Raw genomic sequence first — 27732 nt, 5'->3', positions numbered from 1 at the left:
TTTAAAAGGGGGGGGCAAATTCGTCGTTGCACCCCCATTTTATGAGAAAGAGGGGTGCAACTGACCCCTTGCACCCCCTCCCCTGACTACAGGCCTGGGTCTGGATCTTTACTAGGATATTTAGAAGGTCGAAAATATCTCTTTTTGATAACCGAAGGATTGAAGTATCATTTTGGCGAATATTTTTTTATATTTCTTTTAATGTAAACATCAAAAAGTTTATTTTTAATTTTTTTGAAGATATTTGCAAATAAATATTTAAAACTTTCTTAAACTAGAAAGTCCATACATTTAAATCTGTTCTGAATTGTATAAGAATTTTTCCGCATTGTTTAATGTTTAAGTTATCAATAAATCAGAGTGGACGATGGAGGTACAGCTAACATTTTTTGTATAAGTAAATGTCATGTTTTATTTTTAACTGTTTCGAACTAGCTTTTGTTTTATTCCCCCCCCCCCTCCACCCTCAAACTCAGTAATTAAGATTCCCATTATTTATTTTTTATCTTTCATAACTTAAATTGCTTCGATATCTTTTGGATATTCAATATTTGTTTTGAGGAAAAATACCTGTCCTATTTACAGACAGTATATGTATGAGTATAAGAATAATTATAAAATGATGTGTTTTAATTAGATAAATTAATAAATGATTTATTGTATACTTGATTCCTCAAACACAGTTGGTCTATGTGGACTGAAACTGAACCCTTTTACCCTATCCCTGCTGGGGTACTTGAAAACCAGGATACGCTGGGGGGGGGGTCAATTTGACCCCCCCCTCTATATCCCATGTTTAATGTCCAAATATGACAAATGATACATCATTGGAAAGCTCTTGTGCTCTACTTTTAGAATCTGCAAACAAATTTGCAAATTTGCAAAAATTGAATTTTTTATCGCAAAATCCAGTTATATAGTAAAAATGTTTGCAAAATATAATTTGTCCAAAAAATGAAAAATTATACATTTTTGAAAAGCCTTTGACCATGCCATTTCAAATATGCAAAAGTTTTTGCAAAATTTTAAATAACCTGATTTTTAATTAAGAAAAACTAAAAATGTGCAAATTTCCTTTGACAGGTTGTTTGAAAAAAATTTGCAATTTTTTTTCGCAAAACTTGTGCAATCCGTTTTCTTATGTCATAGGCTTTCCAAAAAGCTAAATTTTATCAAAATCTGACAAGTGAAAGTGGGTCAAAACAAAGATTTAGTTTGTCACAGGCAAAATTAGTCATTCAGGCAGTGTGCCTAAGGACTCAGGCAGTTAGTATTAAAGCCCGGTTTTAGGCCTAAAGGGAGGGCTTTAGGTATGTAAGAAAAGTCAGAAAATTTCAAAAGCCTCAGACCATTACTTTTTGAGTTATGTAAAAAAAACTACAGGGGGGGGTCAAATTGACCCCCCCCCAGCAGGAATAGGGTTAACCACTGTGAATTGTCCGCTACACCAAAAAATAACTATTAAGGGATTCATAGAATATAAGTTCTTTGTTCGATTCAATAAAATGTTAGACGCTGATTTATTTACAAACTTTCTATTCTTAAAAACTTTTTAACGTGATGAAAGTAAAAATAAAGTAGATATATATAATTTAATTTCATTGCACATTAAGAGTTCATATAATAATTAATAGAGTTTGATTAGTTGAACTAAAAATTATTCTTCAAGAGCTCAAAACTCAGAATATCAAATCTTCATTTATTCTTTATGATTTTAATTCGAACAATACCTTAAAAGAGTGCAAAAATATTAAAAAAAAATTCGAGAAAAATATATGAAAATTCTTTAAGATACATTTTTCTTTGTGTTTTTAAGAGTTTAGACCCATTTGTCCTGCATACTGAAACCAGGTTGTATATCAACCGAAGAGCTAGCTTCTCGCAAGCACTTTAAACAACAAATCTGAAAAAGTAAGGATAATAATATAAGCGGTTATTCTAAATACAGAAATCCAATTGTCGACTCTCAAGTAGAAATATTTTTTTATCTTACTTTACGTCGTAGCCAGAGAAAGTATCTTGCAAAGATCTGCTTAAATTCCTAAATAAATCATTCCTATAAATAAGTTTACCGTAAAGATCCTTAACTCTGTCATGTACAATAATACATGACACATACAAAACACAAATAAATTATGCATATAGATGAAATCCTTAATATCGAAAAATATTTTCAATTAGAATGTAGATTTAGATCAGTTGGTGACGTCACAAACATATTTCTGCATTTATTGTATATAACTTAAATAGTGAAAATCTAAGAAAAATTCATGAATTATGAAATTGAATTAAAGTTTTCAAGTTCTATTTCCTTAAAGATGTTTTCCTTTTCTTTTTCGCATTTTCATATAGTTCTAGTATAGAATGCCACGAGTTGATGAATCTTAGACCTTTTATATTACATATAATAATGTGTATACCCTAACGTGGAAGAAATTTTGAAATAGAGCTTAAAGACCAAAGAATCCAAATCTTCATAGGAATAATATTGCATGGATAATTTTTCAAGGTGACTTAAATGAGAAAGTAAGGAAAATACAGTGGCTTAGACGAAGAAATTTTGTGGAGCGAAGCGCTAGTATTAGACATTTCAAAATAGAGTAAAACATTATCGATAAGCAATAATTAGATAAAAAACTATGCCCTAACGTATAGACAGAATTTAAAAATAGGAGAAAATCTTTAAGAATTCAAAACTTGAAGATATATCGGGCTAAATTTGTCAAAGGAATTGAGTTTTTGCCACAAATTCTGATTTTCTAATTTCAATATCATTGCAACCCAATGTTGTAGACCTTTAATATTTCAAACTATGAATGCTGTTAGATCAAATAATGTAGGTTTGAAATATCAAAGGTTTACATCATCAGGTTGCAAAGATATAAGGATTACAAAAATTGATTTGTGGCAAAGACTCAATTCCTTTAACCGTTCAAAAACCTATCCTGCAAGATTCCATAAAGAATGTGGTCTCGTTTGGTTCAGCAGTTTATTAGATAGATACCAACAAACCAGCCAAATATATAGAAGCAGGAATCAGGAAAATGTGCTGTTACCTGATGATGGAGACCGTAAATAACAGGGTTAATACCAGAATTGAAGTATCCTATCCATTGTATGTACAAATATAGGTTGTGGGGTGTTTCAATCTCCTAGGATAAAATTGTTAATATGTGAGAGGAAAGAAAGAAAGAAAACTTACCATTAGGTGAACTAGAGGCATCCATATGAAAAAAGGAAGCCAGCACACCAAGAAGCCACCCATGATGAATCCTTAACCATGTAACGATTAACAAATAAAATGTCAAGAAAATAATTATGTGCCAAATAATTACCTAAACTAACTGCTGCTTTAACTTCCTTCCGTCGTTCATTGGCTCTGTTTGTTCTTTGTCCTGATGATGAAAGCTCATGTGAACTGTTGAGATTAATTTGAAGCATAGAACTTGAAACCTCTCCAAGTCGTGGGTTGAGGTGCGACATGGACGAAGAAAGCTGAGCCGACGTGTGATTTCCGCTGGGGGAGAGCATCATGCCGGACTGAAATTATTCCATACGTAAAACTGACTAAAATGGGGAATTTGAAAGACACACATACAATTGAGTTTTTGCCACACATTCAGATTTTTGAATCCCTATATCGTTGCAACCTGATTGTGTAAATCTTTTATATTTTAAACTTAGATTATTTCATCCAACGTTACATTTATAGTTTGAAATATCTAAGGTCTACAATATTTGGTTTGCATAGATATATAGTGATTCAAAAGTCAGATTTTGTGGTAAAAACTCAATTCCTTTATTCCAATTGTATGATCCGACACAAGTACAAATTACAGTTAAGAGGTTTGAATTATAAGAATTAAGTGAAATTTTCTTACACCGACAAGTTTTTGAAGTAGTGTTTTCGCTGCTTTCTTTCTTTCATTTAAAGTTCTTAATCTTATTTACTAATCATTTGTAATCATTTTTAAGTCTTGATGATATTATGTCTAAAGCGCCTCCATTGATTGTTATTGACACCTCGTTTATATCTTAGTAATTATTTCTTATTGATATTTAATAGCCTGGAACTTTTGAATCCGATGAAGTTAAGCTACAAATATTTTAATTACAAATGAATCTTAGTTAAAAAGATGTCGAACTAATTTCAGGTAACATATTGAAGTATTTAATCGAGTTTCCTGGCACTTAATTTTCATTCAGAAAAATAAAAATATCTCCATCATCCTTGATTTGACATAGACGTCTATATTCCCTTTAATGGAAAAAATATTAACTTTTAACACAATTTTGTACAAACAGTACAAACTGCACACAATCAATACAATTGGTACAATCTTTCTTGGTTGCAGCACAGATTTAGCAAGTTAAAAAAAATTTAAATAAAAAAAAAGTTTTTTAATTAAGTTTACTGTATACTAGATAATTTTCTTGTTTAACTGGCTTAATATCGGTCCAACTATAGAATAAGTTTCTTAGCTTACCCCAATGTCAGTTTCGCTGCTGTTTCTGGTTTCGATTGGAGGATTAAAAGTCTGGTTTTCATGTAAATGAACCTAAGAAAGTGCACATAAAAAGACCTCGAGTTTTAATCGTTATCGACAACATGTCTCGTTACTTTGTATGCCTGACCTGCTTTATAGCTGATCCTTACATCAGAACAAAAGACACTCATGCGAGGGAGGGGGTGCAATTGGGCGCCATGGGCCCCGCGAAACCGTCTCCATGTCTCTCGCTACGTCTTCAAGCCTCCCATATTCTGTCTTCACGCCCTGCATTTGGTCTCCAATAAATGTTTGGCTTTTACATCCACCAAAAACCTCTTTGTCGAACAATCTCAAAATTTAAAATATTTTTGTTTATGATATATAAACAATTTGCATTAAAAGTCTAGTTATTTTAATTGAGATTAAGACTTATATTTTTGTTTTCTACATTTCACAAATTCATTAACTTGTGAATAACTGTTACAGTTTTATACAAAGATAAGAGAAATTTAATACTTTTCTACCGGTGAATCATGTACAAGTATATATAATAAGCTGCACCAATTCACGAAACACAATAGTTTTTCTGAAATTCATTAATTTGGGCTTTTATCATATGCTTTTATCATATGCTTTTATCATATGCTTTTATCATATGCTTATATCATATGCTTTTATTATATGCTTATATCATATGCTTATATCATATGCTTATATCATATGCTTTTATCATATGCTTTTATCATATGCTTATATCATATGCTTTTATCATATGCTTTTATCATATGCTTTTATCATATGCTTTTATCATATGCTTTTATCATCATATGCTTATATCATATGCTTTTATCATATGCTTTGTGTAAACTTTTCACAAGAAATCAAGTTATGATAAATAGAATGAATTGATATTTGAAATTTGTGAATTAAACGATTCTTTAAACTATTGTCGAATGAATTGAGATATATTTTGGTTCTTGGTTGGTTAAGCCATAAAAGGTAAACATAAAATAAAAACAACAAGCAGAGTTTAAAATGCGGGGCGCTGAGACAGAATGGCAGAGGCTTATAGACGTAGTGAGAGGCAAGAAGATGGTTTCGCCAGACTTGGAGGTCATTCTGCGTATATGGAGGCTCCCGAGGTCATTTCGTGGGGCTCATGGCGGCTTTGCACCCCCTCCCTCCTCATACACTCAACAGAAAACGTACACACCAGTTTTACTACAACTTAACCATCAATAACAGCTTTTCCATTTCAAGAACCGAGAACCTTACTCTGGAATGTCTTGACTTTGCAAGACATATAACCAAATCTTCAGGTATATTCTGTTGATTGGTACCAGTACAAACGTCGGACACATAAACGTCGGACACACAAATGTCGGACGGTACAAACCTAAAGACTTATAAAAGTCGGACAGTACAAACGTCAGACCAGGACAAACGTCAGACCAGTACAAACGTCGGACTAAGGAAAAAAAATTATTCGAATTTTAAGATTTTTTATTAAAAAGTTATTTTCTTTTATTGACTGGTCTAATAAAAAGGAACTGAGTTTATGCCAATAACTTAAATATTCTCATCCCTATACCTTTTCAACCCCGTAATGGTATTGACCTTTGATACTTTCAAATTTAAATTTTTTGATCTTAAAGATTTCATAGGTTGAAATATTAAATGTTAAACGACATCGGGTTGCAAAGATAACGGAATATTGAAACATCAGAGTTTGTGACAATTGAACTCCACTCCTTTTTGGTCTGTTGTTTTATACAGTGCTACTTTCGAAAGATGAGCCTTTATTTAAATGCGAAAAACCTAGTTGTATATGGTGTGAATAGATCACACCCTGCCACAGATCACCTGAAAATCTCCTTCCTTCCAATCAACTTCTTACCTATCCAAAAACATAAAATGATGTGTGTAACCAATTATATTCAATATAGTTAACTAATTCGGGCCAAACACTCAAAATAACCTACCCGTGTTAGGCGGGTCCAAACTGCATAGTAAATTGTGATTGCTTATTTGTAATATCTCATGCTTTGTAGTTGAATACAAATATGAATGAATGAATTCAGTTGTTTTTGATTTTTATAACAACAAGCGATTTTTAATTTATTTCTTATAGCAATGGTTTTTTTTCAAACTCAACAAAAGTCCGACGTTTTTCCTTATAAATGTACCCATCAGACGTTTGTACTGGTCCGACATTTGTACCAGCCCGACGTTTGAAAGTCTGACGTTTGTACTGTCCGACCTTTGGAGCGTCCGACGTTTGTGGGTCCGACGTTTGTACTGGAACCTGTTGATCGGAGATAAGCATTTTAATATGAAACAGGAGAATTGCCCATGAGGAACAAGCAAGTTCAACGCTGGCCAGTATAAGCCTAGTGAGACTTCCAGGGCCTTCAGGCCCTCATACCAAGTTTCTATTCCCTGCACACTTGCTCTGAATATTGGTCTCAGCATCTTTCTCTTCTTGTAACAAAGGCAGTTCTAAGATTAGCTCCCCCTTCCAGTCTAAATTTCAACTCTACACCCATTAAACCTGATACCCAATACCTGCCTTCTCAACTAAACCACCAGATACTCAACCAATGCAAAGTTAATTTTTTAATACTGCAGATGATTCTGTAGAGGATTATTAAGAGACTTCTGAAGAACCTCAAAAATTACTTTCTAAAACCGAGGTTGTCCCTTCTTTTCAAATGAATGCTAATACTTTACAAATCTTATAGAGAAATAAACAAGATAATAGTTTATGAGAGATCCACATCAGTTCAGTTGAACTAAGGAAATTGGAAGTGTCATCCAAGCTGTAGAAGATCTAAACAACCAACTCACTCTTATAAATAACACCATACGTGATGATAAAAATCCTGTAGCGTACCGGTATATCTATTGATTAAACAATCTAACTAAATTTGCTCAAAAAAGCATTACTATTTTTTGCACTGATACTTTGTGACTATTTGATCTATAAACAATTAAAGATTCTTAAAGATTTTATCATAATTCGTCTTAACAAATGTAGAATTTACTTATAATTTGTTTTCAATAAATAAATATTTAAAGTAAATAAAAAAATTTTACTCCTTTAGAATTGACACCTGAACTGTTCAATGTTTCACATAGGAATTAAGGTTTTTTTCCACATCCTCTAATTTTCTAATCCCTGTAATCTTTCGTAGACCTTTCATATTTTAAACTATATAATTCTGATAAAACAAGTAATGTAAGTTTGAAATATCAAAGGTATACACAATCAGGTTGTACAGATTAGGGATTAGAAAATTTAGTTTGCGGCAAAAACTTAATTCTCTTTGTCTTGGCTTGCAGAATTTAGTTTTTTTATAAGACAGTATAAATACCTGTAGGTTATTTACTACATTATGTTTCAGATCTAATTTGACTGCTTCCATATATACTCTAAATGCACAAAAGATATCAATAGATTATAATCTTATATATTTTTTTACCATTAAAAAAGCTTCATTTTGGAGGGAATAAATATTCATAAAAAGAAACTTTACAAATTTTACTGTGAGGAAAATAAGTTATAGCTAGTTTTAATCACGGTTTTTTGTTATTTTTGATGAATTGATCTGGTTTTTTAAAGTTTTTCTCGCTTAATTAAATCGGGGGATGGTATAATATCGAAAGAAGAAAAGCAAGTTATATTTTGAAAATGATTTAATGTTTCAAACTTAGATTAATTGATCCATCAGAATTCATAGTTTGAAATATCAAAGGTCTGTGACATTTGGTTTAACAAATGTAGGGATTACAAAATCCATAGTTTCTTTAAACTAATTTATTTCAGAGCAAATTCCCTTGAATGGTGTTTGATTTTTTACCATTTTTTTTATCTTATCAGAATTAGATTTTTCTATTTATTCAAAACGTACCTAATATAAATGTAAACCATTAGAACGGCCGGAAGCCAGAATGAGACCCCACCTGCCACAACACTATATACCTTATTAACCTAAATTAAATAAAAGTTTTTATCCTTTTATAAACCACTATATGAATTTAAAATTAGAAAAGCATACATTAACCGTATGTCATAGACCATATTATCTCCTTGGTTTATCCCAGTTTATTCATTTCAAATATACTTTTTTGAACCACTTTTCAGACGACTGGCAATATTACTTCTTTAAAGTTTATGTGTTTTTTTTCCTACCTCAAAATGACATTCTTGTGGGTTTTCATATATATTATCTAATACTGTATCTGTTGTGTACATTCCACTAAAAACTGAGACAAAACCTTGAGATCAAAGCAACTAAATGATTTTATGTTTATGTCTTAATTTACAACATATTTTGTATATAAAGGGAGTGTTCGCGAAAAATGAAAGGGAGTATTGTCTTACAGTGAAAAATAATTGCTTTTGATCGCTACTAATCTTACTTGTATCTGTTGCGTCTATAAGAAGAAAATTGTTAAAAACGACTTATACTGAAGAACGATATAGCGTCTCGTATAATAAAATAATCAATCTAAGGAATAGAGTCTTTGTCACAAACTCAGATTTTATAATCCCTATATCTTTGCAACCCAATGTCGTAAACCTTTGATATTTCAAACTTTTATTATTTGATCTAACAAAAGTCATAGTTTGAAATGTCAAAGGTTTACGACGTTGGAATCCAAAGATATAGGGATTCGAAAATCAGAGTTTGTGGCAAAGACTCAATTCCTTTTAAGCAAATCATTCAGATATTACAACCTAAGTCATCTATTATTTTTCGACGCATTCGTATATAGTTAATATTCATAATATGTGTTATTTATTTTACATACAGTGCACTTAAAAGGACTCTTTTCAGCCACGTGTAATCATGCAAAGCATCGAGAGCTTATTGATATCTAACGGCCAACTATTTTGGCGTTTTAACCCTATTCCTGCTGGGGGGGGTCAATTTGACCCCCCCCCCTGTAGTTTTTTTTACATAACATAAAGTATTGGTCTGAGGCTGTTGAAATTTTCTGACTTTTCTTACATACCCAAAGCCCTCCCTTTAGGCCTAAAACCGGGCTTTAATACTAACTGCCTGAGTCCTCAGGCACACTGCCTGAATGACTGCTTTTGCCTGTAACAAACTAAATCTTTGTTTTGACCCACTTTCACTTGTCAGATTTTGATAAAATTTAACTTTTTGGAAAGCCTATGACATAAGGAAACTGATTGCACATGTTTTGCGAAAAAAATTGCAAATTTTTTGCAAAAAACCTGTCAACGGAAATTTGCACATTTTTAGTTTTTCTTGATTAAAAATCAGGTTATTTAAAATTTTGCAAAGATTTTTGCATATTTGAAATGGCATGGTCAAGGGCTTTTCAAAAATGTATTATTTTTCATTTTTTGGACAAATTTTTTTTGCAAACATTTTTACTATATAACTGGATTTTGCGATAAAAAATTCAATTTTGCAAATTTGCAAATTTGTTTGCAGATTCTAAAAGTAGAGCACAAGAGCTTTCTAATGATGTATCATTTGTCATATTTGGACATAAAACATGGGATTTAGAGGGGGGGGTCAAATTGACCCCCCCCCAGCGTATCCTGGTTTTCAAGTACCCCAGCAGGGATAGGGTTAAGTGAATTTTATACAAAACGAATATTAAATATTAACTATACAAATGAGTCGAAAAATAATCGATGACTATAAGTTGTAATATCCGAATGATTTGTTTGAAATTAATTTGATTTTTTTGCGATCCGAGTCGTATATTGCAACTTTCTGAATTTGTATGGACGCTACGTTCTTCAGTGTAAGTCGTTTTAATAATTTTCTCCTTATAGACGCAACAGATAGTAAGATTAGTAGCGATCCAACATTTAACACTTTTAACATTTAAACCCAGTTTTCACACCTTCACAAAAAAATGTTAAAAAAGTTAACGTTATGAAAATATATTAAAAAATACGAGGTCCGTTTATTGAGTTTAGCAAAATAATCCCATCCCCATTTCATTGTATAATCCCCGAATGATTTCTCCTGTCAGACTACATTCATCACTCATCATTGTCCCAATTTAATGAATTTGAGCCGCGTCTTAAATCCGCCAAAAAACCAGTTTCAATTGAGTGCCGGCATAAATCTTGAAACATTGAATACAATTTTAAGTGACACCAACCATATTTGAGCCTCAGCTTAAATTTAAGCCGCCACTCAAACTTTTTAAGTTCGGCCTCAGATCTTTTATTTTGGGGAAAAAAATATTGAATTTGAACTGCCTAAAACCAGCTCAAATTTTAATCACAGGTTCAAATCCTTCCAGAATATTTAACTTCATGGTTCAAATTTTTTCCCGGCAGCTGGTAGTTCAGCGACATAGCTCAAATTCATAAAATTTGGTCCCTGGTAACTAAATCAAACTCATGCTATGGAAGAAAGCGGATGTTGTCATCCTGCTCAGAAAATTAACAAGGATGAATATAATCAAATTTTTAATTAGGATTTCAGTGCTGAGACTTCTAAAAGTACCTTAAAATCATGACACAACAGCATTTAAATTTTTTTTAAATAGGCATTTGGGAAATTTCCCAGATACCCAGGCATTTGGGAAATTCCCCAAATTCCTATAGGTATTTGAGGGTGGTATATTTTTAAGATTTTGGAAATTTCTCAAATGACTGGATATTTGGGAAATTTAGGAAATTTTCCAGATACCCAGGCATTTGGGAAATTTCCCAGATACCCAGGCATTTGGAAAGTTTCCCAAATACCCAGGCATTTGGGAAAATTACCCAAATTCCTATAGGTATTTGAGGGTGGCATATTTGGGGAGTGTCCCAAAAACCTAGGTATTTGGGAAATTCCTCATATGTCTGGGTATTTGGGGAATTCCCAAATGCCTGGGTATCTTGGAAATTTCAGTCATTTGATAAATTTCCAAAATCTTAAAGATATACAACACTCAAATATCTGTAGGTATTTGGGAAATTTCCCAGATACCCAGGCATTCGGAAAATTCCTATTTTTGACATTTTTGATAATTGCGGTCACTCCCTCCTTAAAATGATTGAAAAATTTTATGAATTCATAGTTTGAAATATCAAAGGTCTGTGACATTTGGTTTTACAAATGTAGGGATTAAAAATTCCTGAGATTGTGTCAAAGACCAATTTCTTTAAACTAAGGACCCCAAAACAACTTTATGTGTAAATGTCTTATTATAAAATTTTCATAAAAGTCTTACCTCAAATGGGGAAAAACCTATTTATAATGCAAGGGGGTGGGAAGCAAGCAAATTTTTGCTGGGGTGTGTAACAAGTATACCAGGAGGCCATCCTCTCAATTAAAAAAATGGTTAACAATTTTTATCACTAAAATCTTCTTCATTAATTGCTTTGTTTCCTATGAGAAGTCCCATAACCCAGACTAGAATGAGCAGACAAACAGTTCTCCACTTTGTCACACTCGACTAAAATTATTAAAACATTATTTAATAACAGCTTGCTTTTCCTTCGTAGCAAATCTTTTTGTACAAGTAAAAAATAATAATTTTTTTAATGCTAAATATTTACCATCAAAAAAATTTATCAATTTAACTATTACATACAAAATGTAAATAATTTTCAAGTTGACCAAAAAACATTTGTATCAGCAATACATACAGTATCATACCATCATGAGATCTGTATACTTTTGATTTAAAATACGAAAGAACGCTTTTCTGTAGATGCTAAATTTGCCCAGCATTGACTGATACAAAATACTATAGCAATCATAGCGATTGGTAATGATGATTTTTAACATTTATTTTTAAATTTAAATTTGTTTAAAAAATTTTTTTTTAAAGAGCAGTAACCATACATTTGTTTTCTGTTCCTCTCTTTTAGATCTACGCATTCTAACCCCTTGTAGACAAGAGGAAAATGCATTTTGACACATATCTCTTCCTTTTATTCTTCCTAATATTACGCATATTACTATTTGCAGAGGTGTCATTTCTCTGATTATGTTGAGGATTGATTATGGAGCTTTTTCATCAAGCTAGTGTTCATATTTATTATACTAGGCTTTTAGGGCGCTTAGCAGCCATCTTCTATTTCAACTTTTAAACACAAATTTTTTAAATTTTGATTAATCATAAACCTTCCCTGGGGTCATATTAGGCCCAAATTTGGGCCCAATCGGTTTAGCCGTTTTGATGTTTATTGGATACAAACAAACAGACAATATATAGGTATATTTCTTAAAGGTTGGGAAAAAAATCACTGCTAAACGGGGTTTGAAAATTCTAAGGATTCATTGTCAGAATTCCGCTATTATAATGACAAATGGGATAAGAAAGGTAAGGCAAAGAGTTGATATATTCGAGAAAAGAATTCTTAATTCCTGTAAGTTCATCTCAGACAGTACTTCAGAATATGGCCTTGTCTAAAGCACTCTTTTCCTCGCATCCGGCAAAGTATAAACTGGTATATAGCGCATGATGTACAACCTATCAGAATTCTATTTTCTATGTTTCTATTTTTCTTGTTTCTGGCAAGAGGGAGATGAGAAGCATAGAGAAACCCCCCCCCCCCCCCTTCTCTACAGTAGGGTGTACTGTCATGTTGTCATGTTTTTTTCCATCCAGGGTTCTGCTCAGCCGCAAGAAACTGGAGAGAGTTGTATTAGAACCTGACTGTGCTGAAGCTCCCTTGATGCCTACACATAGAACCAGATTCAATCGAAAGAATTGACGTTATTCCAAGGGGTTCAGATACTTAATAACAGATAACCAGGCTTATTATTAAGGAGTATATTTAAAACTGTCCATAGCAAAATCTGGATCCAGCTAGGTAAAAAACCTCCATTCTCCAGGTTAATACAGCGTTAAAAGATGAATGCAGGCCTTTATTGTTACTTGCAGTTCCTTTTTTTCCCATTTTTAAGCAGGGGTGTACTGTATACCCCTCCCCATATACACCCCTAGTTTCTCTCTCATACCCTTTATCTCCAAATACTTTTAGAAGCGCCTAGCAAGACCTAGTTGTTGCTTCTCTGAAAGCTAAATGTACACTAGTGATGGAGATTGCCAATTGAAATAAAAGAAGATCGATTAGTGTGGTAATTAACATATTGAAGTTAAGTCCCAGTGTATGAATTTTAAGATTTGTTCTGTCTTTAAATTATAACTACTCTGTTTAATTTTTGATCTTTGATGTAAACAAATTTAAATAACTTTTTCCACAGAGTAATTTGGATTTAAATTGTTAGAGTGGCAATTTGGGGGCCAAATAGGACCCTCAAAATTGAAAATTTTGCAGCCTTTTTTTAACACATAGTTATTTTGAATTGTTACATCATTTAGGATGGTTGGAGTTTTTATCAATTTACACAGGCGCATCATTTGGTTTTTGTAAGTTTTGAAAACGGTCTAAAACTTAGAGGTCTAAAAGGCAATGAATGGCTACTTCTAGACCTTATTCCATGAAGAACAAAGCTGCTCCATTATCTATATATATTCCCAACCAAATTTTTCCAATAGTTTACTATAGTTTATTCAGTAAATACAACCCAACTACCATTCTGAGTTCAAGTCTTACGCAGGCACCCATGTAATTAACTATTCCCAAAAACTTGCATATGGATGACCAAAGAGAACCAATAAACTGTGAACCACGGTCGGAGGTTGTTACAGAAGGACTTCAAAAAGAGGGATCCATGAATGTAGGAGGACAGGCACACAATCTTTTGCTGTAGTGGACTGCAGAGGGATTGTCTCTGGCCATCTTGTGGAACAATTTATGATAGTAAACAGATAAAGAGAAACAACAAGACTGGGGTAGAGGTCCAACCAGGTCCACATGTATGTAGGAGAATCTTCATCCTGGAACCGGGATATGGTGAACTGGAGTTCTGAACCTTATTCTGTTGACAACTAATGCAGGACTGGGCCCATAGGTTTACATCTTTGGACAAGAACTCCCAAACAAAACTCCAGGAAATAAGTCTCAGAGAGGCTCATTTACTGGGATGGGAAACTTTGTAGATGGACTCAAAAACTGCTCTTTTCATTGGCTTTGGGACTAGAGGATGGAGCCACCAGTTGACACATCACAGTGGAGTTTGGAACCGGATGCAGTGACAGGCACAATCTTCAGGGTGGAGGACTCTGGTGGAGGTTTTGAACCTTAGAACAGGACTGTTGGAGAAGTGACATTTCAGAATATGAAATTCCTGGAAATGTAGGTAGAGATGCTGTTGGAGAAGGAGAAGGTAAGAGAGTATACCATCAGACCTGACACCTCAGACACCTTAGACATCATAAGGACGAGGGGAGTTTGGCACAACCGATGAATGAGTAGGATCAGAGCATCTGCCACTACATTTTCTGCTCCTATGAGATGGCAGACATCACAGTTGAATTTATAAAGGAAAGAGAAGCGGCGTTGCTGCATAGCGGACCAGGGCTTGTGAACGGTAAACAAAACAAAATCTTTACCTTTTAGGAGAAAATGGAAATGGCAGAAGGCAGAATAAGCAGCAAACATTTCATGGACGAAGGCTGAATATCTGGACTCTGAGGCAGATAACTTCTTTGAATAAAACCCCAGAGGGGCCAAGGAGCTGAATACTTCTTGCTGCAAGACTGCTCCAACATGAGAACCAGAGGCGACCATGGACAATGATATCTGGAGGGGTAATGGTGAACAAGTGTTGGAATATCTGCCAGGACAGATTTGGCTGCTGCAAAGGACTGGTTCATCTCCAGGTTCCAGGTCAGAGCTGAAGGTTTACCCTTAAGAGCTTCAGTTAGAGGATGCAGGAGTCCGGCTGCACCATGGATAAATCTTCTGTAGAAATTAGGAATTCTTAGAAAATGTTGTAGACCTTTCTTGTCTGTAGGACGGGGAAAGGCAGGGATGATCTGTGTGTGTGTGAACTAGAGGGAAACAACCTGATTCTGAGACTCTCATACTAAGTTAATCTACTGTAGAAGCTGCAAACGTACACCTGTCAGTGTTGATGCTGAGACCTTGGAGTTGGAGGAGATCAAAAATGCTTTGCACATGTAGTATTGTGACCTTTAGTATTGTGATTTTCTCATCTTTTCTTATTCTTTAGACTACCCCTCGGTGCCCCCAATGCGTACAATTATTGATCTTTAATAAACTTCTAAAATTTCTCATAGGTATTATCTTTCGCGAATAGCGGCTGGATCTTTGAAAATCCAACTTCAATGCACTAAAAATTTATCATATAAAAACTTAATAATTGCCGAAGACTCAAATATTGTTGCATGAAAGACCGAACGGGTGTAGTTTATGGGCTGCTATGTGGGAATAAAGGCAAATATTTTGTGACTGCCTGCCTTCCCCCGCTTCTCCTAAGCAAAAAGGTGAGAAAATCTTTATGTTCTTCTCCATTGGTAGAGAGAATTTAAAAGTATTTGTTACTAAAGTATCAATATCCTGGCATGTGTTCACCAATGCTTCTTGGTTTTACCTATGTTTTTGGACTACCTCAAGTACCTGATAAAGCAAAGGTTCCTTCACTATAGCATAGTATCTGTCAATGCTAACAGCACACAGATGTAATATAGAAACAGTGCAGCAGGTAACATCCATAGCGTTGTAAAGCTAAAACAGATTGAAAAATAATTATTATTATTCAAAATATTTTTTTTGTTAAAGTTAACAATTCTATCCTATCAATATTCAAGGTGTGCAAAAAGCACCAGAAAACATTTTTTAATTCATCCAATCCAATAGAAAATTCGTTTTTTAAATGACAAATGGAACAAAATTGAATTAAAACCAAGATAGTTCGTCCAGAATGTGTGACAAACATAAATGTTGTTATTTTATGTTTTGTTATTTCTAACACGTATGTGTTGTATGTGTTAATAACAAGTATAGTATTTAATTCGTTTATATGAAACCTCTTAGTAATTTTGATCACAATTAACTTCAGTTACCTGACAACAAAAAGGTCCAAAAGGCCACCATCCAAATACTTCATCTATAGCACTCGGCACCATGACTAAGGAACCGACCTGTGATTGTGATATGAACAAAGAATATGATTTTAAGAGTCGCACCTAAGCTAGGGTCACAGGGTGACAATGGATGAGATGGATTTTCTCCCTTTATTATAGCAAATGCCGGGTCTAGCGTAAAACTGAATGATCTAGGAAAATAGGATGGATACAAATTATGAATCTGATTGGATACAAATGTAATTAAAGATGAATATGAATGTTAGTATAGGAAGAATACAAATGTTGATTTAGAATATATACGAAGTTTTAAAAGGATGCATTGGATACAATTGTGATAAATGTCAACCGATATGAATGTTATTATAATATGGAAACGAATTTTAATATAGGATGGACACAAATATTGTAATAAGAGGGATACGAATGTTATTATAGGATTGATATGAATGATGGTATTGTTAATATATAGATGAATACGAAAAGTGATCATGTGAAAGTATACAATTTTTATTATATATAGGATACAAATGTTAATAATAATCATATATAAAAGTGCAAATTCAGTTATTTTGGAAAACACTATATTGGAGTATGACTCTAATGAATAACTCACATTTTTTGGTATTAGAATTGTGGATTTTAATTGTATACAACAAAACGTTTATAGAGGACGTGAGGCAGACTCTAATAAAAACGCATAAATAACTTCCAGTATATATATTTCTTATAACCTATTACTAGAGGGTTCAGAACTAGAGTCAATATCGATATCACACGTGTAGATGATTTATCAGTACTATGCCCCGTATCAGGACACGCTGTAGGATGGATAGTGGATACAAATGTAATATGGAATGGATAAGAAAGACTCCTAGTAGAAAAGATGTACAGAGCTGGGAACTTTAGAATGGGATATCCTTAATCCCGATCAGTTAATTAATCTTGAGATTAATAACAAGAGGAGAACAAGCCTTATTTAATCTCGAGATTAAGAAAAAGAGTGGATCAAGCATTAATCCCGATATCCACCATTCAAAAGTTCCCAGCTCAGGTTGGATAACGGAGTAGAAAAACTCCTGGAAGGAGGGGTAGAATGGAAAAGAAAGATTCTTGGTTTCACGGATGTAAAGGTTGGATAATGAACATGGTAGAATTAACATAGTAGAAACTAGAAAGGCTTAGAAAGACTCCTGGAAGGACAGGTGTAAGGGTGGGATAGTAGACATTGTAGAACAGATTAGAAAGACTCCTGGTATGAAGGATGGTTACAAATGATGATTTTGAATGGATATGAATGTTGATATTGCTAATACTAATGTTCATATATGATATAACTATAGTTATGGCTTATTTTTTAAATGAAAGTTATAGTTTAATAAAAATACATACTCATGTGTATACTATTGATAATAAAATTCATTTTGAAGTTATTAGTTTTCATCATCATTCAAGTCGTCAAACCAGAATTTTTTTTTTGCTATTTTATTTTTTTATTAATTATGGCATATCTTGTGTGGTTTTTTATTAACATATAAATAACATGTGCGTGTGCATTCTACATAAACATTTGTATTACTTCAAAATCATGAATCATCCATCCTTTATTAATCTTTAGTAACCATGAGTATATTAACATTATCAACATTTGATTCATTCACAATCATGAATCATATCCATCCTTTATTAATCTTTAGTAACCATGAGTATATTAACATTATCAACATTTGTATTCATTCACAATCATGAATCATATCCATCCTTTATTAATCTTTAGTAACCATGAGTATATTAATATTATCAACATTCGTATTCATTCAAAATCCATTCATATTCATAATTCAGATCCATCCTAAAATAACATTTATTCTTATGTTTACATTTGTTTACCCCCCATAGGAATTCACATTCGTGATTCGTATCCATCCTTTATTAACATCCGTAACAATCCTATATTAACATTTGTATCCATTGTATCAGAACATTCATATTCATCTTATATTATCAATCCTGTCCATCCTATATTAACATTTATATCTATCCTATATTAACACAAGTTTAACACAAGACCGAGGCATTCGCTCTAATAAAGGGAGAAAATGCATCCTGCCCACCGTCGTCACCCTGACGCCTGAATACTAGTTCATTTCTAATTTGATTTAATATCATGTCTAACTGGTTTATTTGGAACAAATATGTTTACCTGAATAAAATTAATTGTTTACGTTCTTGGTCTCAGAAGATTTTTTTTGCATTTTTTGAGTTTTTTTTGTTTGTTAAAGACTACATATAAGATCAACATGCAAAGCATTATGTGTTGGATATTAGTGATTATAAAGATCTGAAAATCAACAACAGCCAACATAACCATCCAAGATTTTAAAGTTTATTCTTAAGTTTAACCTAAAAATGGAGGACTTGTAACTTACCCCTAGATCCGCAATAGCAAGTGACGCAAGAAAAAAGTTACACGGCCGCTGCAAGACCTATTTAAAAAAAGTTTTAACTATGAATGTTATTGCTACCGATTTGGGTTTTCTTTTGTACTTTATTTGTTTCATAGTTTCTGGGAGATGATTTGAATTTTGTAAATATTTTAATTGCCACCTAATTGTAAGTTATAGTTTTCCTACAATGATCCAAAATAATGTTCATGAAAAAACGTTTAATTTCTAGCCTAGAACGAGGGTATAACTCAAAATTTTGTCCGTTCCATTATTTTAACTAACCAAAAATTAAGGAACGATTTGAAAAACATCTGAACGTGCCCAGCCCTAGAGATTACTAAGGGAAATGCGATGCACCTGGCATGAACTTGTCAAATTATCCCCTCTCCCACTGTTAGAAGAAACCATAGATAAGATTGTGGATACGACAACATTTCTCAACAATTAATATGGATAAATTGTATGCAGATGTTTGATAAATGTTCAATGTATTGATATATAATAGAATAGATGTAAGTTTTGATGTATTTTTTCAATGGGGAGTCTTGCAGTCAAGAGCGTACACAGAAATAAATCTATGGGGGGGAAAAATTTCCCCCCCCCCTTGGGAATTTTAGCTGAAAATTCAGAACATTTGGCTTCTTGGATATTTTAAAGGTATACACAGTACAATTACCTTACAAGTACTATTTTATCTCTCCTTCAAATAAAACTATCAGAAAAAAACAGCAAACAAATTTTTTTTATGTTCCTCACTCTTCAGTTTGAGATTTTAAAAGTTTGATAGCTCTGAGTTCTTTACAGGTCAAGAGGGGGACACTGACCCCTTGCCCCCCCATGTGTACGCCCTTAAGCATGTTGTACAATAGACCCTTGACTTGTAATTTGTCTTGTTTGTGAACATTTGCTGCATCGAGGACATGAGTTCTGTAGAGAGAAATTTAATTTTTGGTTAGTCGTACTTTAATTCTTGCCGTTCTTAAGGTTTACCCCACACCCCAAGTTTTTTCCATTAAGGATCTTATTTAAAAAAAATCATAGCTGGGAACTTTAGAATGGTGGATATAAGGATTAATGCTTGATCCTCTCTTTTTGCTAATCTCAAGCCAGATTTGTTGGTTTTCTTGACTGGAAGGGCCTTCATTTAATTTCTCATCCATTTATTTATCATAATACATTAGTCAAAATTGGTTAAAAAAGAATCTCAAATGTATTATTAAATATTTTTCCCCGCCGATAAATTTACAAAATGGCTACAAGAAATTCTTTATTTATTAGAAATTACAGATTTATCTCATGGGATAGAATTTATTTTCAAGGCTGTCATTGGCCAATACAATTTACGAACTATATTCCTGCACTCTCCTTGGAGAAAACAATGTACTGATATCCAAAGAGAGAGAAAAAGAGTTGATTAAGGACTAAAATTAAAGGTTTCCACAGTGGATATTCGGATTAAGTAGTTGGGATTAAAGGTTATCCATTCTAAAGTTCACCGCTTGAAACTTTTTGAAAATAGCAATGTTTTACATGACGGGTAGGTGACATGGAAAAATCTAAAGTACCTCAGAACTTAATGATTGAAGCATATGACCTTACATTTTCTACCTTCAGAAATGATATGCTTAAATAAAATGAAGTCCTCATTTAGAAGTATGAGTATGAGTATGTCTGTAAAATTCTGGGTGATTTTGCGTACATGAGCTAGCTATTATTTATCTATGAAAGAACCCCTTTTTAAAATGACTTTTGGCGTTGCACATTCTAGAATTTGGCTGTAAAATTTAGCATGTTCTAAAAAAAGTGGTTGTAGTCAGTTGTACTTAATTGCATATGTGCATTGTATTCAAAAAGGGTTATGGCCTAGGTTATACAATATGAAAAGAATTTTGCTAATAGGAAGGGTAGGTTTTAGCTATAATGTGCACTGGTTTAAGATTACTTATAAAATTGTGTTAGAATTATTTATAATTATTAAAGACAATTCGACCAATAAAAAATACAAATTATTTTCTTTTTTATTGATAATTAAAGTATAAAGTCTAACCGTACTAACCGTATTGTTAGATATTGCTATGAGAACCAGACTGTTTCCACACATAGTAAGTAATATCATCAGAGAGAAAATTGTACCTAAAAGTCAGCGTATGACTAACAAATTTCAGGCATGTGCATGCTAACAGCATTACCGTAGTTTTTGTTAAAAACTCTAATTTTCCAATCTTTGATTGTGAAAACCTTTGATGTTTCAAACTTAGTCTATTTGATGTAACATAACATCGGGTAACACAAATATAGGTTTTAAAAATCGCAAAAATGTAGACCTAATTTTATAAATGCCCGTACTTTAAGTGTATTTTGTGATTAGAGATTAATTATAAAGGACGGGATAAGATTTTCTATTTCTTATATCTTTGGAAACTAAAGTTACACACATATTATTCTTTTAGATAAAATAATTTAAGTTTGAAAAAACAATCAGAATGCTAAGAAAGTTTGAGTTTGTAGCAAAGAGTTAATGAGTTAAAGTTGAGAGGCGATTGTGATTATCACCCCCTCTCCCCCTCCCGTTTTATACTGCTCCACATTATGATAAAACTTTGTTGATAAAAGATGTCCTATAACTTTGATATTTTAGAGTTAAGCTAACATCAGGCACTTATCTCCAAATTACCAGATATATAAGATACGAAAGACTAAAAACGACAAATCACCTTGAATCAAATTGTAACACCCCTACTAACCCGAAAACTTAAAAATACGTATGACATATGTATATATAAGTATTTTTAGGTTTAGGAATATGTAAAAATACGTATGGAAAATACGTAAAAATACGTATTTTCCATACGTATGACATATGTATTTTCGTAACGATTTAATTGGTAAAAATACGTATTTGACAAACGTAAAAATGCGTATGTAAAAAAAAATAAAAATCCAATGAATCAAGAATTTTTAGGTTTTTCCTATACGTAAAAATATGTATTTAATATCTGTAAAAATACATATAGGAATAACGTAAAAATGCGTATGTAAAAAACCTAAAAAATGCAATGAATCAGGATTTTTTAGGTTTTTCCTATACGTAGATTTAGGTTTGAAAAAAATCTAACATTTCTTAATTTTTGAAATTTTTAGGTTTTACCTATACGTAAAAATACATATTTTTCAAGTTCTAAAACCAAAAAAGTGGAGTATAATTTTGCATGGGCATTGTTCTGAGGCGTATTCAGGGGGGGGAATGGGGGCTAAGCACCCCCCTGGACCAAAGATTTCTATTGAATTCAGGGGGTTTTCAGACCCCACCGGGGTCTGAAAATTCCCTGACTAATTCCACAAATTTCTTAAATTCATATTCATTGATATTAATTATTTTAAATCCAATCCAATATTCTGTCTACAGAAATTAACACCATCAACATTCCTTCATCTGTATCCATCTAAATCAACATCCTTATATGAATATTGTCTGTATTTTCAACAATTACGTATTTAATATGTGTTATACTGTATACAATTACCATTTTACCTATTACAAGACTGTCAAAGTAAAACTTCTATTTATCAAAAAATCGAGAATTTACTGACATTGATTCTAATGAAAACATCAATTTACTCAAAAATGATAGCAATTTTGAAACATTGCATATTCCAAAATGTTTGCATTGAATTTCTTACAGCACAATTCTCTTTAAAAAGAATACAAAATATTTTCAAATTCTAACTTAAAAATGCATTTTTGCGCAGTTGAGGTTTCGTGAATATATTGACACTTAAAAAAATTACTTGGTATGAAATTTACGAAAATATGCGAATTTTTAAGTTTGCCTTAAACTTTATATCTCTTAATAAATGAAGTAAAGAAAAATACATAAAAATACGTAAAGTAAAAACCTAAAAAACATTGAAACATTTCTTGGTATAAAATTTACGAAAATATACGAATTTTTAAGTTTGAGTCAAACTCGAAAAAAAAAATTTTAAGCAAATAAAAAACCTAAAAAATACGTAAAAATACGTAAAATTAAGACCTAAAAAACTTGGTAGAAATTTACTAAAAAATACGCATTTTTAGGTTTGCATCAAACTTTTAAACTCTATAAAATACAATTTTTAAGTATAGAAAAAAACCTAAAAATACGTAAAAATACGTAGAATAAAAACCTAAATCTTTGAAAAATTTATTGGTATTAAATTTACGAAAATATATGTATTTTTAGGTTTGCATTAAACTTTGAAACTCTAAAAGAAATACAATTTTTTAAGTAAAGAAAAACCCTAAAAAATACGTAAAAATACGTAAAATAAAAACCTAAAAACTTTGAAAAAATTTCTTGGTATGAAATTTACGAAATTATACGTATTTTTAGGTTTGCATCAAACTTTTAAACTCTAAAAGAAATACAATTTTTTAAGTAATGAAAAAACCTAAAAAATACGTAAAAATACGTAAAATAAAAACCTAAAAATTTTGAAAAATTACTTGGTAAAAAGTATACGTAATTTTTCGTATAAATACGTTTCTGGAAAACCAAAGCATCTAAAAAAATTGCTCTGTATGATAAATACGTAAAAATACGTAAATATACCTAAGTTCTTTACCCAAAAGTTGAGCATACGTATTTATACGTAAAAATACCTATTAATATGTAATATGTATACCTATATAGAGACTTTGGTATGTTTAGGTTTTCGGGTTTGTAGGGACGTTTAAAAATTCGCCTTTACTATAATTCTTTACTTATTATATTAATATGTAAGTTTAAAGCTAGACGTTGTGTCAGGAAATTTTTTCTCTGTGATTGAATTATGCGAGAAGTGCCTAAAATAATTTGTTATTAAATTTTAGAGGAAATAAAATTGCTATTTTTCAGAAAAGGGAAAAATCACTATTGCTATAGTTGCTACTTATCTTGAATTCCCGCGTGGGGCGGCCGGTGGGGGAGGGGAGGGACTTACTCTGTGGGGTACTGTTTTACATATTAGCTGTAATTCCATTACGCAAAATTTGACTATCGAACAAAAATAAAACTGTTAGCAATGGAATTGAGTTTTTGCAACAAATTCTGATTTTTAACCATATAAAGTTGCAATCCAATGTCGTAGATTTTACATATTTCAAACTATCATTTCTGTTGGATTTAATCATCTAAGTTTGACATATCAAAGGTTTACACCAACATATTGCAAAAATATATAGTAATTAGACTGTTTGAGTTTGAGGCAAAGACTGTTTGACTGTTTTTGACCAAGTCACCAAATAGATCATTCATGGTTATTGCTGACATGGTCAGACGATCTATAGGGTCAAATCCAAATGTTAAAACAATATAGTCAAACGACTAACAGTCCAAGCCAAAAACGACCATTCAGTGTTAAAAACTTTGACGAAAGGGCATAATTCCATGTATCATACACTAATCATATGGACATTATAAGAAATGAGATATGTTAGATTCCACTGCCCAGATGTCTTGAGGGGGGGGGGCAGTAGGGGAGAAGGATTGGGTAAATTGAATTGGATTCTGGATTTATTACCGTGATATTCTCTTTCGTCTGAATTTCCATTAGAATCTTTATTTAAATCTTTAATCAAAATAAGGAGATTTATTAAGCCGCCAAGTTTTCATTTCATTTAATCTTTTTATTTATAATTTCTTATTGAAAGCTTTTCAAAAGTAATCAAAAACTTATCCTTCATTTGTTAATATATTTATCAACATATGATTGATATAAACATATGCTCTTATAAATTCAACAAAAAAAATATCTTTTAAATCGTTCCGATCAAGTAGATCTTATAGTGCTAGAAATTAGTATGCTGTATAAGTGCCAGAAATCTGAGCCCGCGATTTAAAGACTTCGGCTCGAGCCGTAATTCCTTAAACCCGACTTTAAGACCCAATCTTCGACCCAACTCTGACAACAGCTTGTGTCACGTGATTGACAGCTGCGAGATCTTAGGCTCGACTTAAGGAGTTAAGCCCAATGAAAATAAAACCGACCTTGGTTGGTTTTAGTGAAGAATAAGGCTCAATGTTGGGTCTTCTTCTCATCAAAACCCGGAATGCGCCAATTCCAACTATGAAAATCCGCCAAATACAAAATTAAGTTTTATGAACTAAACTCTGTTGAAAATTAGAGCAACTTAAATCCGAAAGCCCGAGCCGTAAATAAGGCTCAACAACAGCTTAGACCCGAGTCGTATTTTCTTGAATTTTTTAAATCGCCGGCTCAGGATGCTTAAAAACTAAGTAGCTATAGCTGGACTGGAATACTTCATAATTAAACAATGGATTTAGAAAAAATGCACTTCCCAACTTTATAATACAGACTACAGGGTTACCTACAAAGGATTAGATTTCAGAGACGACTGAAAGGAATTTATTCAGTCTTTAATAAACCTTTCCAAAAAGAAAGCGGGTACAAAACGTCAATTATCAAATCGTAGAATATCTATTAATCGATTATCAAAAAGTCGACTGACAAAACGTCGACTGCTACAAAACGTCAACAGATACAAAACGTTAGATTATGATGGGTTAAGTCAGGCTAAAACAATTTGTGGGCTGAATGCTACGGCTAGGATAGGATAGGGGGCCGAGCGCTGCGGCCTCTTAAATATTAAATAATGTGCTGTTTTTCACATTTGTTGGGTTCGGTTAGGTTAAGACAATTTCTTGGGCGCTAGGGAGCTGAGCTCTGTGGCATCTTAGACGTTAAATAATGTGCTGCCTTTCACATCATTTTGGGTTAGGTTAGGACAATTTCTTGGGCGAGCGCTGCGGCTAGGATGCGCTTGAATAATGTGCTGTCTCTCACATTATTTTGGGTTGGGTTTCTGGGCCGAGCGCTGCGGCTAGAGCAGGCTATTACAGTGACAACAATTATTACAATTACAGTATTACAAGCTGTGTTATTTTTCCTCCAAACTCCTCCCCTTCTCGTAAGATAAGATCAAATTAGCTGCAACGGCAAAAAATCGCCATAATCGTAAAATGAATTGAAAGTGACCAATTTTGCGTATTTCAAAAATATTTCCGCGGATTTAAAAAAAAAAGTGTTTTTTAGAATTCAAAAAATGCTATTCGATGTTTTGTATAGCGGTTGACGTTTTGTAGTAGTCGACATTTTGTAGCAGTCGACGTTTTTATAGCAGTTGACGTTTTGTAGTAGTCGATGTTTTGTATTAGTCGAAGTTTTGTTGCAGTCAAATTGTTTTGTTGCAGTCGACGTTTTGTAATTTCGACGTTTTGTTATTCGACATTTTTAGCCATTATTGAATCATCGACGTTTTGATAATTTACGTTTTGTACCCACTCCCCAGTCCCCACATTTAACCCTAAGATCGTCTCATTTAAAAGTTTTTATGACGTCAATAAAGCCTCATTCTTTTTGGTTAACCCTGTATTTTTTAAGGTTAAAGGGATTTAAATTTTTTCCACTCTCCATATTGCCACGCCACCGAAATTGTGGAGATAATACAGAATTCAATTTCAAATTTTATTTTATTGTAACTTTGACTTTCTTCATAATTGGAAACTTTATGAATTTTATTCAAATATTAAAGTTTTAAGGAAAAAACATTGAATTGCAGGCGGCGGAAAAAATTATCAGCAAAAAATAGTTTATTTAATCTAGGGGGTCATCATCTCACACTTACTTAAACAATGAAAAAACAGAGACCCTAAAAAAAGAGCAATAGTTGTTTTAATCATGAGTACGTGATTGAAAACCACCATTTTTTTCAAATACAGTAAACTGCGCATACCTTATACATTTTAATAATCCTACATATATTTTAAAGTGTTTCATCTTTTAGAAATGAAAATACTAAGTAGCATGGGATGAAGATAAAGTTTAATTGCAAAAATACTAATATGATTAATCTGATTAACTATATAGAATCTTATAGTTTGTCATGTAAAAAAAATAATCATATCTAAGATAAGAGGGATCAATAGAAAGGATCAAGACAAGTGTAAAAAGAGGAGTTATACTTTGTGACAAGGAGGGGCAGGAAGTGAAGCAGGAAGTGGGGTGTATTTGAGGCGATCTCGGTAATTTTTAATAAGAATCCAACTCTGAGTAAGACACTTGCTTTTTTAAGCTAAAACTTAATTTTTACATCATATTTTAAGACATATCGATTAATACTTAATTCTTCACCAAATAACAAAAAAAATGTTCTTAACGTTTAAGTTGATAATGTTCATAAGATAAAAAAATATTTTTAGATTCCCGTGCAAGAAAAAAAAATAAATAAAAACGAAGAATATATTAATATAAAATAAATTAAATCTGTTTACCCTTGAAGATTAAACCTAAAGAAGCCTCAATCTCAATTCTGCCAGAAACATTTATATTCTTCATAAGGTCCAAGGCAATGAAGGAATGGACATCAATGTCCAGCATTCTATCCTCTTCTTTATCTTGATGCTGTTCAAAGTCAGTTAAAGCTAGGGTTATACTTAAATTCATCTGAAAAATGTATTTTTTTAAATAAGGACCGAACAAAAATCTTTGTTTTTTAATACTTAAATTTCTAAAACCTTTATACAAATAAAAAGTCATTACAATTCAAACTCTTTTGATTACGGTCAGTACTGAAGTAGTTTAAAAACTTTTTATTTTAGAGACAGGATAAAAATGATTCTAAGAAGCCAAACAAATGAAGAAAATCCTATGGCTTGTATAGAATATCTTATATATTAAATATAAAGCAGATAGGCGACATATTTATAATTAAACTTTTTAAATATGCTCAGAAATTGTTCTTTTGTTTATTGTTTATTGCTGGGCACGGCACGGTGTTTCATGTTGTGACAGTCTTACTTTAT

The 27732-nt window shown here is 32.4% G+C and overlaps 1 protein-coding gene across 1 annotated transcript; it reads right to left on the bottom strand.

The window, feature by feature from the left end:
- Positions 1 to 1427: 1427 nt before the first annotated feature.
- Positions 1428 to 27405, bottom strand: LOC111703671 (octopamine receptor beta-3R). Its single transcript, XM_023475730.1, has 15 exons — positions 27202 to 27405; positions 20946 to 21022; positions 18872 to 18928; positions 16422 to 16499; positions 15976 to 16083; positions 11867 to 11933; positions 8683 to 8768; positions 8402 to 8481; positions 7865 to 7922; positions 4488 to 4559; positions 3336 to 3540; positions 3203 to 3273; positions 3057 to 3152; positions 1994 to 2041; positions 1428 to 1903 (listed from the first exon to the last, which is right to left on the bottom strand). The coding sequence occupies exons 1-15, from the start codon at positions 27371 to 27373 to the stop codon at positions 1820 to 1822; spliced, it is 1359 nt and encodes a 452-aa protein (XP_023331498.1). The 5' UTR covers positions 27374 to 27405; the 3' UTR covers positions 1428 to 1819.
- Positions 27406 to 27732: the final 327 nt, after the last annotated feature.

Source organism: Eurytemora carolleeae, unplaced genomic scaffold, assembly GCF_000591075.1.
Source record: "Eurytemora carolleeae unplaced genomic scaffold, Eaff_2.0 scaffold63, whole genome shotgun sequence".
NCBI classification, from domain to species: Eukaryota; Metazoa; Arthropoda; class Copepoda; order Calanoida; family Temoridae; genus Eurytemora; species Eurytemora carolleeae.
Note: the sequence above shows the minus strand (reverse complement) of the source record. Positions and strands in the feature narration are given on the sequence as shown.